At 42.0% G+C, this 15,048-nt stretch overlaps 2 protein-coding genes across 17 annotated transcripts in view; one reads left to right on the top strand and one right to left on the bottom strand.

The window, feature by feature from the left end:
* Window positions 1-15,048, bottom strand: part of R3HDM2 (R3H domain containing 2) — a 148,652-nt gene that overhangs the window by 100,611 nt on the left and 32,993 nt on the right. For 12 of the 16 annotated variants that reach the window (XM_079936724.1, XM_079936722.1, XM_079936709.1 and 9 more), the window contains exon 2: window positions 6,598-6,660. The exons of 1 other annotated variant lie outside the window; for it this stretch is intronic. The gene's annotated coding sequence lies outside the window, so the exon portion shown is untranslated. Of the gene's footprint in view, window positions 1-6,597; window positions 6,666-15,048 lie in introns of all 16 variants that reach the window. 3 more of the 16 variants (XM_079936718.1, XM_079936714.1, XM_079936716.1) reach the window with 1 other exon arrangement.
* On the top strand, window positions 10,866-11,450 carry LOC307194388 (putative hydrolase RBBP9; the record flags this gene model as incomplete). The annotated part of the gene is given in 3 exon segments (XM_079937488.1): window positions 10,866-10,886; window positions 10,889-10,915; window positions 10,917-11,450. Coding segments are annotated over 3 exon segments (582 nt in total).

Genomic DNA, 15,048 nt, shown 5'->3' with positions numbered 1-15,048 from the left:
ACAACTAAATAAAGCTATGATTATAAACCTGTGTTGATGGGCACACAATGTAAAAAGATGTAATTTGTACGTAATAGAACAAAAGAGAGAAGAGGGAACAGAGCTATACAGGCACAAAGTTTTGCACACGACTGTAACTGAATTGGTATTAAATTAAACTACATTGTTATAAATTAAGATGTCAATTGTAATCCCCAGGACCACTAAGGAAATAACTCAATTTCATAAAAGGAATCTGCAAAAGCCCATAAATAACATCCTACTTAAAGACTGAATGCATTTATTCTAAGTTCAGTAACAAGACAAAGACATAAACTTTTGCACTGGAGATTCTAGCTAAGGCAATGAAGCGCTAAGAAGAAAGAAAAGGCATCCAGACTGGAAAAGAAAAAGTAAAAAAGATCTCTATTTGCAGATGACAAGATCTTGTATCTAGACAATCCTAAGGAATCCACTAAAAACTAATAAACAAGTTCAACAAGGTTGCAAGATACAAGGTCAATATACAAAAATTGATTGTATTTCTATACACAAGCAATGAACAACTCAAAAGTGATGTTAAGGGGGGAAAAATTTACAATAGTAACAAAAATAATAGTTATAAATTTAACAAAAGAAGTGTAATGGGGTAGGGTTAAAAAATGTAACTTGTATACTGAAAATCACAAACTATTATTGATAGAAATGAAATAATATCTAAATAAGAGTAAATCCATCCTATGTGCATCAATTGGAAGACTTATTGCTAAGATGGTAACACTCCCAAAACTGATCTACAGATTCAAAGTAATCCCTATCAAAATCCCGGCTGGCTTTTTTTTTTTGCATAAAATGACAAACTGATCCTAAAATTCACATGGAAATGCAAGGGACCTAGAATAAACAACATAATCTTAAAAAAGAACAACAAAATTGGAGGACTCACATTTCCCGAGTTCAACTAAACTACACAAAACTATAGTAATCAAAACAGTATTGTAGTGGAATAGCATTGAAAGTCCAGAAATAAATCCTTACATTTATGGTCAACTGATTTTTGACAAGGGTGCCAAGACAATCAAATAGGCCAAAGACAGTCTTTTCAACATGCAGTAATGAGACAAGTGGATATTTATACATAAAAGAAAAAGTTGGAACCATACCTCACACCATACACAAAAATTAACTCAAAATGGATCATAGACCTATGTAAGATCTAAAACCATAAAACTCTTAAATAAAAAAATAGATCAAGTGGACTTAATCAAATTTAAAACTTTTGTCTGTAAACAATACCATCAAAAAAGTGAAAAAACAACCCATGGAAGAAATATTTGCAAAGCATACATCTGATAAGGAACTTGTACCCAGAACTCTTACAACTCAATAATAAAAAGATAAGTTATCCAACTTTTTAAAAGGCAAAGGATTTAAATATACATTTTTCCAAAAAAGATATACAAATGGCCAATTTGTACGTGAAAAGATGCTCAACATCACTAGTCACCAGGAAAATGCAAATCAAAACCATAATGAGATACTATTTCACATCCACTAGGATGGCTGGACTCAAAAAGACAGACAATAAGACGTTTGATGATGATAGACAAATTGGTGCTCTCAAACACTGTCGGTGGGAATGTAAAATCATGCAACCACTTTGAAAGCAGTTTGACAGTTCCTCAGAAAGTTAAACATAGTTACCATATGATCCAGCAATTAGACTTCTAGGTTTATAGCCAAGAGAAATGAAAACATATTTCCACACAAAAACTTGTACATAATTGTTTGTAGCAGCATTATTCACAGTACCCCAAAGTGGAAACAACCTAAAAGTCCACTAACTGACGAATCGATAAACAAAATGATATATCCACCACACAACAGAATATTATTCAGCCATAAAAAAGAACAAAGTACTGGGAGTTGCCTGGTGGCCTAGTGGTCAGGATTCCAGGTTTTCACTGTCATGGCCCAGGTTCAATTCCTGGAGGGGGAACTGAGATCCTGCAAGCCACTTGGCGCACCCAAAAAGAAGAACAAAGTACTAATACATGCTAAAACTTGGATGAACCATGAAAACATTATGCTAAATGAAAGAAGCCAGTCACAAAAGTTCACATATTGTCCGATTCCTTTTATATTATATATCCAGACTAGGCAAATCCATAGAGACAGAAAGCAGATTAGAAGTTACCAAGGGATGGGGGAAAGAGAGAATGGGGAATGATTAGTTAATGGACATGGGGTGGTTTATGGAATAATGAAAAAGTTTTGGATCTAGAAAGTGCTAGTGATTGCAGAACACTGTAAGTATACTAAATACTAATGAACTGTACACTTTAAAATTGTTAATTGTATGCTACGTGAATTCACGTCAAAAAAAAAGAAAAAAAATAAAGAAAGAAATTAACTTGGAGGGAAAAATAAAGTATATGTCCATACAAAGATTTGTACACAAATATTCATAGCGTAACTTTATCTGTAACTGCCGAAAACCGGAATAAACCCAAACGTCCATCAGTAAGTGAATGAATGAACAAATTGTGTTATAGCTATACAAAAGATCACTACTCAGCAATAAAAAGGAATGAACTATTGATACATGCAACAACACAGATGAATCTCAAAATAATTAGCTTGATAAAAAAAGCCAAATCAAAAATAAGTAAACATGAGACTATACACTTTATAATTCCCTTTATATAAAATTCTAGACAATGCAAACTATTCTATAGTGACAGAAAATTGATCAGTGGTTGCCAGGAGACCACAGAGGTTGGGAGAAGGATAACAAATGGGGATAAGAAAACTTGTGGAGATGATAAATATGTTCATTATGTCTTTTTTTTTTTTTTTTTGTATTCCATTGTTTATACCAAGGAATGAGTGAGAAATCCATCCAGGGAATAGTTTCAGAGAGCAAGGATTCATAGTTTTTCATCTTGAGCTGATAACACTTCGTCAGTCTTCCACCTGGCTACATACCCCAGGGTAGAAAAACCAACATGTGTCTCCAGCATACGTCTTGCCCTTTTCTTCCCAGGAAAAAACAAGGTTTAAGTGTGGATTTAAGGCTCCTCCCCAACCTGAGCGCTCTCTGATCACTGACCTCAGTCGTTCCCTAACTGGCTAAATCCCAAGATTGCTTCTAAGGATTGCTGCAAAATACTCAGGCTTCTTCCCAGACCCACCATCTCAGAATGCTGGGCACGGAGCCCAAGACTTGCTTATTCAACAAGCCCTACAGGTGAGGCTGGTGCACAGCCATGTGGGAATCCTGGTCTACGTTCTTGCTACTAAATGTGATCTGAAAGTCCGCAGAATCAGCACCAACCTTGTTTTAATACAGAATCCCATGCCCTACTACAGACCTTCTGAATCTTACCAAGATGTCCCGATGATTCTTATGCAAATTAAAGTTTAGGACTCCCTGGTCTCTGTGCTGTCTAGACGCAGTGCCAAAACTCTGCAGTCTGCTCAGGTGTGTGGTCTGATCAGATCACGTAGCACTGGGACTTCCAGGGGTTAATCCTTGTTCCTTTCCAGTTTTTGGTTCTTTGGAAAAGATGGAAAGAATAATCCAGGAAACAGCCCTTTAGGACTGGTGAAAGAGAACATCACATCCCTGGGCACTGTCGCTGCCTGAGTGCTTCTTCCACCAGATCACAGCTCCAGCCACCACAGCTCCAGTGACCACCAAGAGAACCAGGCCAACAATGATGCCATGAGGACGGTGGGCTGAAGAGGTTCGGCCTCACTCTGGTTGTAGTAGCCGCACAGGGTGTTCAGGTTCACTCGGAAAGTCTGTGCGTGGTGCTTGTAGATCCGCGGGTTCCGATCCCAATACTCCGGCCCCTTCTGCTCCACCCATGGCGCCCACGGCTCCATCCTCGGATTCGGGGCGTCGCCGTCGAACCGCAAGAAATGCGTGTCGTCCACGTAGCCGACAGAGATGAAGGGGGGCTCCCTGCGGCCAGGCTGAGACACCCCGGTGTAGAAATTCCTCAGGGAGTGGGAGCCTGGGGGCAGGGAGGGGTGAGACTCGGCCCGACACTCGGCCGGACTCTCCTCCCGGAGCGGGTCTGGGTCCCAGGTGTTGGGGCCGGGAGGGGGGAGGGGGCGAGGGGCTTGTGAGACCTTCATTATGTCTTGATTGGGGCAACAGTTTTACAGTGAACACATGTCAAAACTTAAAGTGTACGTTTTAATATGTACAGTTTACTGTATGTCAATTATTAAAAGCCTCAATTAAGCTCTTTTTTGAAAAATATGATAGGGCAATGTACGCATGCTGGCAACTCAATAATTGATAAGGTAGTAATAAAGCGGTTTTACTTTACCTTGCTGAGTGTACAGGCAACTCTTGGCAACATTAAACATGGAGAACCACTCAAAGTAGCATATAAATTTGAATTTTTGTAAACTTAAAAATACTCCCATGACTTCCCTGGTGGCGCAGTGGTTAAGAATCTGCCTGCCAATGCAAGGGACACGGGTTCGATCCCTGGTCCGGGAAGATCCCACATGCCGCAGAATGACTAAGTCTGTGCACCACAACTATTGAGCCTGTGCTCTAGAGCCCACGGGACACAACTACTGAGCCCACTTGCCACAGTTACTGAAGCCTGCGTGCCTAGAGCCTGTGCTCCGCAACAAGAGAAGCCACCGCAATGAGAAGCCCACACACCGCAAGGAAGAGTAGCCCCTGCTCGCTGCAACTAAAGAAAAGCCCATATGCAGCAACGAAGACGCAACGCAGTCAGAAATAATAAATAAATTTTTAAAAATTAAACAAAAATACTTCCAAGGGGGACTTCCCTGGGGTCCAGTAGTTAAGAATTCGCCTTCCAATGCAGGGGACATGGGTTCGATCCCTGGTCAGGGAACTAAGATCCCATATGCCACGGGGCAACTAAGGCTATGCACCACAACTACTGAGCCCACGCGCTGTGCAGCCTGCACACCACAGCTAGAGAGAAGCCCGCACGCTGCAACGAAGAGCCTGCACGCTGCAACTAAGACCCAATGCAGCCAAATAAATAAATAAATAAAATGAAAAAAAAAGAAACTTCCATTAACCTACAGTATAATTTCAGAGATGCTCAATCTTCATTTTTGACTGATTTTCAGTCGGTACTGCTAGACACCCTGCCAGTTCCGGCAAGTACTACAATTAATGTAATCTGTAAACAAGCATTTAGATACACCAAAAAAGCTCCTACAAGAAACCCTAATAAGGTTCCTTAAACGTGAAAATACTTGTAAATAGTATCTCAAGCGTGATGAAATCAACAAAAAACCCTCTATTATCTATATTAATCACCTCTTAAGAATTCCCCAATTATAGATATCTACCTTTTGTAGATATTTACTCAAAAAATATAAACTATTGCAAAACTTTTTATCTACTTTCTAAAAGGTTCAAAAAACTTTAAGGTTAAAAACCCTAAGCTGGGGCTTCTCTCGTGGCGCAGTGGTTAAGAATCTGCCTGCCAATGCACGGGACATGGGTTCGAGCCCTGGTCTGGGAAGATCCCACACGCTGCAGAGCAACTAAGCCCATGCACCACAACTACTGAGCCTGCACTCTAGAGCCCGCGAGCCACAACTACTGAACCCACATGGCACAACTACTGAAGCCCACTCACCTAGAGCCCGTGCTCTGCAACAAAAGAAGCCACTGCAATGAGAAGCCCGCACACCGCAACGAAGAGTAGCCCCCGCTCGCCGCAACTAGAGAAAGCCCGCGCACAGCAACAAAGACCTAACACAGCCAAAAATAAATAAAATTTTTTAAAAAAAACCCTAAGCTGAATTTTTCTTTACCAAAAGATATTTCCACTGTTTTAAAGACAAACTAAAAGGACTTGCCTGGTGGTGCAGTGGTTAAGAATCCTCCTGCCAATGCAGGGGACAAGGGTTTGATCCCTGGTCTGGGAGGATCCCACATGCTGTGGAGCAGCTAAGCCCATGCGCCACAACTACTGAGCCTGTGCTCTAGAGCCCGCGTGCCATAACTACTGAGCCCACGTGCCACAACTACTGAAGCCTGCACGCTCTAGGGCCCGCCTGCCGCAACTACTGAGCCCATGTGCTGCAACTACTGAAGCCCACATGCCTAGAGCCCGTGCTCCGCAATGAGAAGGCACCACAATGAGAAGCCCGCCACACCACAACGAAGAGTAGCCCCTGCTCACCGCAACTAGAGAAAGCCCATGTACAACAATGAAGACCCAACACAGCCAAAAAAAAAAAAGACAAACTAAAAGCATGATGTATTCAGCAATGAGGAAAAGTTATGGAAATGAGGGTGAAGTACAGCCAATCAAAACCATTTTACATTCATGATATTTATGCCAGGTAAGAAATGACATCACCTAACCCAAGCTACCATCATCTCTCACTTTGACTATTACAGTAGCCTTTTTCCATTTTCTAATTCAGATGAATTCAATCTTGATATACTGTGAGTCTCAATCTCCTCATCTATTAAATGGGTGCAGTAACACTCCCAACCTTATGAGATTGTGTGAGGATTAAATGAGATCAAGGGTAAAGCACTCAGTTTGTTGCCTGGCACATAAGAAGTATTCCATAAATGTTACCTATTATTACCTGAATAAATGTTCAGCCTCCATGAGTCCAGTGCTGGAATGACGTCACATATAAGTAACAAGTCTAACCTCCAAAAAAAAAAAAAAAAGAACAGGTAAGTTAAAAGCAATTTCAATCTTAATATATTGAGACTCTCAAAGAAAATAAAAAGAGATCTATTTCAAATCAGCTTCTTAATATCTTCTTTCCCAATTCCTTTTGCTCACAATATTTCTTATAACCCTACATCTTGTGCTGAACCCTCTATATCCATCCCTACTCTCAATTCACAATAAAACACTATTCATTTGGCTCTTTTCCCCTCTGTTGATCCCCTCTACTTATAAGCAGTTCCCGGTCCACTTTCTAATACAAACAAATCATCCAGTCTTACTCCTTGAAATTCTTCAGCTGTTTTTTACCCATTATTCTTCCACACAAGACAAATCTAGAAACTGAGCTAGCAGATCTAGAATATCTCTTCATAGGTACAAAGCAAAAGTCGAGAGGCCAGAGACTTATTTCTACTCATAGAAGAAAATTCTGTATCACAAACACATAATTTAATATCTCCTCACTCCAACTGCAATATTTATTATTATTGCTCTTACGGGACTCTGAGGGCTGGCTGCTGCTTAATCCACTTCAGCAACCCAGAGTGCTACCACTGGAACCCTTAATATGCGCAAGTCAGCCTGTGTTCTTGGAAGCCCTCAAAAAACTAAGCTTCACTACGTTCTACACAGTGAGGAGTATCCCTAACTTATAATTTTGTCTTATAACTCTATCCTGTGGATATCACATCAGAAGTCCACCTTCCCAATATCTTAAACAGATTTCTATGAAAAAGCTCTTCTAGTTTTTTTATGGCCCCTTCCTCTCAGGGTTTTGGCATTAGAGACATATGGTAGTTTGGTTAGGATTGAGAGGCATGACCAAAGGATATTGCCCTTCCCCTTTTCACTGCCAATCTTGGTCCTGAAACATGGCTGCATGGTGAATTTTTTCCCCAGGAAATGCCTTGTTCTCCCTCATGCAAAGAAATTACTGGCTGGGCTGCCTTTCCCTACAGGCCCTCAAGTCATGCCCAGATGTGTGGGATTTTTAAGCGAGCAAAGTAGGTTCAGGCTGAGAGCCTTGCCACACCAAAAAGTCACTCTCCAGCTCTGAATCAGAGAATCAAGAACAATGTAATTCAAAGCACACACTAGTACTTATTGCTATAATGGTTTTCTTGCCCTATCTGCAATCTTATCAAAATTAAAAGTGAAATGCTTTCTGAAAGAAGTTGAATTCCCTTCTGCCGTCCATCCTCTTTTACCTCCATATAATTGCAGTTTTTTAATGAAATGCAATAGCCTCTTAACTAATCATTCTACTTCTGCTCTAGGCACTCTGCTATCTGTTCTCCCCAGAGAATCAACAGTGATTTCCCCCCCCCCACCCCGTACGTGGGCCTCTGACTGTTGCGGCCTCTCCCGCTGCGGAGCACAGGCTCCGGACACGCAGGCCCAGCGGCCACGGCTCACGGGCCCAGCCGCTCCGCGGCACGTGGGATCCTCCCGGACCAGGACACGAACCCGTGTCTCCTGCATCGGCAGGCGGACTCCCAACCACTGCGCCACCAGGGAAGCCCGATTTTTTAATTGAAGTATAGTCGATTTACAATGTTATGTTATGAGTGATCTTTTTAACATGTAATTCCGATCACTTAGCTTCCTTGCTCAACCAGCTTCCTTCCACCAGTGGCTTCCATCATCCCAAGCAAGGTCTATAGAGCCTTATAAAATCTGGCCCCTGCCTACTCTTGAACATCCCAAACCACATACTTCCCACAAGTCCTTTGTGTTTGTTTTTCCTCCTGCCCGGAACAGTTGTCTTTCATCAGGAAATGCTGGTTCTGCCTCCCTTCAATTAAGAGTTCATATGTCACTATGAAGAGGTCTGACCAACCAATGCAAAGTATCCCCTTCTCCCTTACTCTCAAATCACATCATCATATCAATTTTCTTCATAGCACTACACTCTATAATTATCTTATTTATTTATTTGAAAATTGTCTATCTTCTCAAGCAAGAATGTAAGCTCTTTGAGGGCAGAAATCTTATGTGTCTTGTTCATATGTGCCTCCAATGCCAAATAGTGTCTGACACATAGTAAGCACTGTAACAGTTTTCTAATTGTTTGCTTCATTTACAAAGCCAAGTAATACCTCTAAGGTGTTACGTTTTAAAAACTTATTTCTAGGGCTTCCCTGGTGGCACAGTGGTTGAGGGTCCGCCTGCCGATGCAGGGGACACAGGTTCGTGCCCCGGTCTGGGAAGATCCCACATGCCGCGGAGCTGAGCCTGCGCGTCCAGAGCCTGTGCTCCGCAACGGGAGAGGCCACAACAGTGAGAGGCCCGCGTACGGCAAAAACAAAAAAAAACCAAACTTATTTCTAGGGACTTCCCTGGTGGTGCAGTGGTTAAGAATCCACCTACCAACGTAGGGAACAAGGGTTCAATCCCTGGCCCGGAAAGATCCCACATGCCGCGGAGCAACTAAGCCCGTGCACCACAACTACTGAGCCTGCGCCCTAGAGCCCATGAGCCACAACTGCTGAGCCCGTGTGCTGCAACTACTGAAGCCCGCGTGCCTAGAGGCCATGCTCCGCAACAAGAGAAGCCACCGCAATGAGAAGCCCCCACACCACAACAAAGAGTAGCCCCCGCTCTCTGAAACTAGAGAAAGCCTGCACGCAGCAACGAAGACCCAACGCAGCCAAAAAAACAAACAAACAAAAAAAATCCAAAAAACTTATTTCTACAGCCAATAAAATGGCCAGGCTTCAAAACCCTATGTTCTCTTCCTCATTCTAACAATCTGCGTTGTATTCTCAGAAAGCTCCCTTCCTTTCTCTGAAGGTAAAATTTGCCCTCAGAAAATTAAGATGGCAATCTTATCTGGCAACACTTCTCTAGGTCTGTGGGTTTCAGATCCAATGTTCTCAGGCAGCAGCAATGACCAGAACTCTGGCTACTAGTATTGCACTGAGGAGTGCCTCACGTACCAGAACCACCAGGCTAATCTGACGAAGCTGCAAACACCTGTGAGAGTACCATAGTTAATAAGAGTTCTGTGAGGCACTCCCAACGCCTTAAAGATTACCTCACACGAGTAGGAAGATTTAGTTCAGTCATCTGACTAGTGGCACATTCTACAAAGCCTTAATGACCCTGTCACCAGAAAAACAAATACTTTGTCCTAGCCTTCTAATAAACTGCATTTAGCAACCAATATCCATCTTTTGCAATAAAATGCCACCTCTGAGTTCCTATTCCTATCAAATTATCACTGGTTTGAGCAATAGATAAATCAGAAACTACAGTTAACAAATCTACTTGTCTGGCACCCAAGACAATTAATTAAACTTACTTAGAGACGCAGAATAGCCTCAGGTCACCTGGAGACAAGTTTTAAGATGCTAACAACTGTAACACTTCGGCACATCAAAATGGCTATAATGTGAAAAACGGCCACATGCCACTTCCAATGGTGCACCTATACTGAAAGTGACTTTCCCCCTCCAAAATAAATAATGTTTAAAGTCAGCTGAACGTTGAAGAATGACTCTGACTTTTCTCTAAAATAAGGGCTATGACAGCTACCTTAAGAGAGGCCCAATAAACTCAAGGCAAGGGGCTCATTGTGCTGACGTTGCCACCTCATCTAGGACTTGAGCTGATTCATCCTGATGGGCTGACAGGTCACTAAGATCTGCACCTTGCCCAAGATTCTTATTTACTTCACATATAAAAATACTGTCTACTCAAGAAAACTGCAATCCAGACACCTTCTCCTGATAGGGAGGCTTTCCCTTCCTGACTTCACTGAGCACCCTGGAAAAAAAGTTGTCATTTCAGGCCCACTTCAGTAACTGTGGATGACTAACAAGGCATTGAAGGGCCAGGAAGAGAGCCCATAAAAGGACCAGAACGTTAAGTCTCAGCAATTACCAAAAAAAAAAGGATTTAAAAAAAAGACCAAAATCTCCTGGAGAAGACACTAATCTCTCCAGCATTAACAGATGTTTGGTACTATTAATGTAATTTGAAAAGCAGTAACAAAGTCAAGACCTGAAAACATCTGGTCCTTGGCCATACCAAGAAATCACAGAAGACATCCTTTAACCAAGTAAGCTGTGTTCTAACATGAATTTCAAGAAGAAAGACAAGGAGAGGCAATTTTTAAAAATCTACAAACTATCCCCTTAATTTAAAAGGAAGGAAGGGAGGTCGGCTGCACTCATGGCGGCGCCCTGCAAGGCAGTGTGATCATCCCCGGGAACGGGGGGCAGGGATGTGGCCACCCACGGCTGGTACAGCTGGGTGAAGAGGGGGCTGGAGCAGATACCTGGTTTCCAGTGTTTGGCTAAAAACATGCCTGACCCAATCACAGCTCAAGAGAGCAGCTGGCTGCCCTTCATGCAGACGGGGCTGCACTGTGACGAGGAGACCATCGTCATAGGCCACAGTTCTGGGGCCACTGCAGCCATGAGGTACGCAGAGACCCACCGGGTGTGTGCTATTGTGTTAGTGTCTGAGTACACGTCTGACCTGGGGGATGACAATGAACGGGCAAGCGGATACTTCAGCCGCCCCTGGCAGTGGGAGAAGATCAAAGCCAACTGCCCTCACATTGTGCAGTTTGGCTCCACTGACAATCCTTTCCTTCCTTGGAAGGAACAACAAGAAGTGGCCAACAGGTTGGAAGCCAAATTGTACAGATTCACTGACCATGGCCATTTCCAGAGCACGGAGTTTGATGTGGTCATCAAACTCCGTGCTAGTGTGGTTAGTGTGGTCAAGTCCATGCTGGAAGTGCCAGGATAGCCAGGGTGGTTACTGCTGTTCTGCGTAACAACATGGGAGTAGGGCAACGATCAGATTATTAACAGATGACAATCATCTATCATCAGATGAACAGCGGGCATGCAAACCACATCAAATTAAGGTCCAAAACACACACAAGTTTCAATGTTCAAACTAAATTACAAACAGTATTTTCATTTTCCATAGAATCTACATCTCCTCCAATTACTCTGACCTAAAACAGTATTTTTCCCATTTGATAAGGGACATGGGACAGCTTAACCACCCTTAACTATCCAAAGTGAATAAGACAGAAACAAAACCCAGGTTTCCTGATCCCTAGTCCAGATTAAAACTAAACAGGTTTCATGTTATGCTGTAGGAGTTGCAGCATAACATGTCCTTAAACATGTTGAGAGAGTGACACACAAGGAGGCTGAGGCAGGGGTCTGCAGGGTCAGGCAGGGATCGGTCTAAGACCAGACTGGCGAGGATTAGGGCGACGGGGAGAACTCCTGCTGGGTCCTGTCTGGATTGTTGCCATGTGGGAATTTGGCAAGGCATTGCCAGTTTTCTGATTTTCAAGGAAAGAAATTCATACACTTTTGTATTTAGGGACCATAATTGTATGTATATATAATCCACATGTACATGAATTACGTTCAGTCCACAGACATATGGGTTATGTTAGCTGGCAACTACAGCGTAAATAAAAAATCTGCAAACATGGCAAGACACAAAGTCCAAGCCATCCATGTGTGACCTCTGCTGTAAGTATTCACTTAGCCAGTGCTTTAGAGCTTGAGAAAAGCCTGAGAAATAGACATGACGTCAAAGGATGAAATCATGGGAACAGTTTGGATTTTGTTATAGTCTTAAATATTTTAAAAAATGATCTTTCCATATGTCAAATTTTGTTCTGTCAAGTGTTCTACCTTTTAATTTCCATGGTCCTTTAGATCTCTTTCAGCATCATTCCATGATTTTTCTTCTAATCATACTCCCCCAAAAAAACCCTTTTCATTTTCCAACATTTTTTGGCTATTATGATCCCCAAGTAACATCTCAAAACAATTTCCAGTAAATTCACACCTGATATTTCCTGCAATAATGTGAATTCCCACACTGTTCATACCTAATGAAAATTCAAAGCCATCATTTGAACCTGAAAAGGCTTTTGATTTCTAAATGTGCTCAAAAAATGTCAGGAGAGATTCTCTAAATTTTTAGCAGCAATTACCTTAGGGGATGGGAATTTTGGTAGTTATGGTGTGGTGGACGTCTCCTTTTTACATTATACACCTGGGGATTATTTGAGTTTGTGCACTGTCTTACTTTTATAATTAAAAATAAAGATTAAAAACAGTTTATTTGACAAGTTAGTGAAAAGCAAAGTAGATAAATCAATTGAATACTCTGCTTAGAGAAGCTGTTTAGCACTGATTTCACAAGCCTATAATCAAAGCTTGATTCTATTTGAATTATTTGGAAGTAGTCATTGTTCTACGTATTCTCTGCCTTGTTTTCTGAAGTCCTTTCTTAAAAAAATTTACAAACTTATACAAATAACAGTTCATAATACCTTATTGTCCTCTTCCTCTGTAGAAAAAACCAAATATATACAATTGAGAAATAAAAAATAAAAATAAATAAATAAAAGGAAGGAAGGGAGAGAGGGGAGGGAAGGAGGGAGAAAGAGAGAAACAAGGAGAGAGAAAGAAGAAAGGAACAAGGAAGCGTAGTGCCCAGTGTTGTAGATTAAACATGGCCACAGATTATTTGCAGCAATTCCCATCAAGAAGTGGAGCTGGGACTTTCCTGGTGGTCCAGTGGCTAAGACTCCACGCTCCCAATGCAGGGGAACCGGGTTCGATCCCTGGTCAGGGAACTAGATCCCACATGCCACAACTAAAAGATCCCACATGCCGCAAAGACGGTCCCTCAAGGGCAATGAAGATCCCGTGTGCCGCGAGTAAGACCCGGGGCAGCCAAATAAATATTAAAAAAAAAAAAAAAAGAAGTGGAGCTCATTTCCCCTCGTTGTCTCAAAGACAATGCTGAGCAAAAAAAGACACAAAGCATATCACTATATTCTATTAATATGAAATTCAAAAACAGATAAAACTAACGTATGGGAATAGAAGTTAGAACAGTGATTATCTTTTTTTAAAATTAATTAATTTATTATTATTTTTTTGGGGGGGCTGTGTTGGGTCTTCGTTGCTGTGCACGGGTTTTCTCTAGTTGCTGCGAGCAGGGGCTACTCTTTGTTGCGGTGCGCGGGCTTCTCATTGCAGTGGCTTCTCTTGTTGTGGAGCACGGCCTCTAGGCGTGTGGGCTTCAGTAGTTGTGGCGCATGGGCTCAGTAGTCGTGGCTCACGGGCTTAGCTGCTCCGCAGCATGTGGGATCTTCCCGGACCAGCGCTCAAACCCGCATCCCCTGCACTGGCAGGCAGATTCTTAACCACTGTACCACCAGGGAAGTCCCCAGTGATTATCTTTGAAGTCATTTTTGCAAAAGAGATTCTAGAGCATATTCAGTGTTTCCAGAGAAAACTGTCTATACGAGTATTTGAGGGGACAGCTTATAACTGATACGGTGATGGAAGCAGCTAATTGTGCTACTGCCCATCCAGCCAACAGATGCTGCCAAACAGAGGCTTACCTCTACTTTAGGAAGGACATGCTCTAACCCCTGCACTGGTTTGTACAGCCTGGCCCTCTGTGGCTGCATGACCAAGTCAGTGCCTTTAGTTTAGAACCTCATCATTTTCCACTGCACTTACCACAAAACACACTGTGACAAGGGTGATCTTTGAAAAATACAAATGTGACAGCATCACTCTCCCACACCCATACCATACATACACACCCCTCTTCCTCCTTAAAATCCTTCAAAGACTCCCCAGTGCCTATAAATTCTGCACTCCCTATCAGGGTACTTAAGTTCGTTTATAATCTAGTCCCTGACTACCTTTTTTTTTCTCTCTCTCTCTCTCTATATATATATATCCTGAGTTCCATAACGAATTACTTATAGTTGAACTGTAAAGCACCTCATCTCAGTATGTTTGGGTATACAGTTGACCCTTGAACAATGAGGAGGTTAAGGACGCCAACGCTCCCCACAGTTGAAAATCCGAGTATAACTTATAATCAGCCCTCAGTACCCGCAGTCCCCCCTGTATCTGGGATTCTATAGATTTGACCAACCACAGATCATGTAACACTGTAGTATTTACTATTGAAAAACCTCCATGTTGTTCAAGGCTCAACTATGTAATGCATCCTCTATCTAAAACAGCAGTTCTCAAAATGTGGTACCAGGAGGTCTATGAGGTGAAAGTGTTTTCATAATAACAAGATGTTATTTGCCTTTTCCACAACGGTGATAAAAGCAATATAGGTATAACTGCTAGTGCCTTAGCATAAATCAAGGCAGGGGCATCAAACTATACTAGTAATATCATCTTCTCCACCACTCCACATTTGGAGTTTAAAAAGGAAAAGATAAATTTTACTTGTGAATATCCTTGATAAACCAGTAAAATTCAATAATTTTATTAAATTTCCAACTTTGAGTATGTCTTTTTAATATTCTAAGTGTCAAAATGGGAAG

The sequence above is a fragment of the Stenella coeruleoalba genome, assembly GCF_951394435.1.
Source record: "Stenella coeruleoalba genome assembly, chromosome: 11".
NCBI lineage: Eukaryota > Metazoa > Chordata > Mammalia > Artiodactyla > Delphinidae > Stenella > Stenella coeruleoalba.
This window is presented reverse-complemented; position numbering and strand designations above follow the sequence as displayed.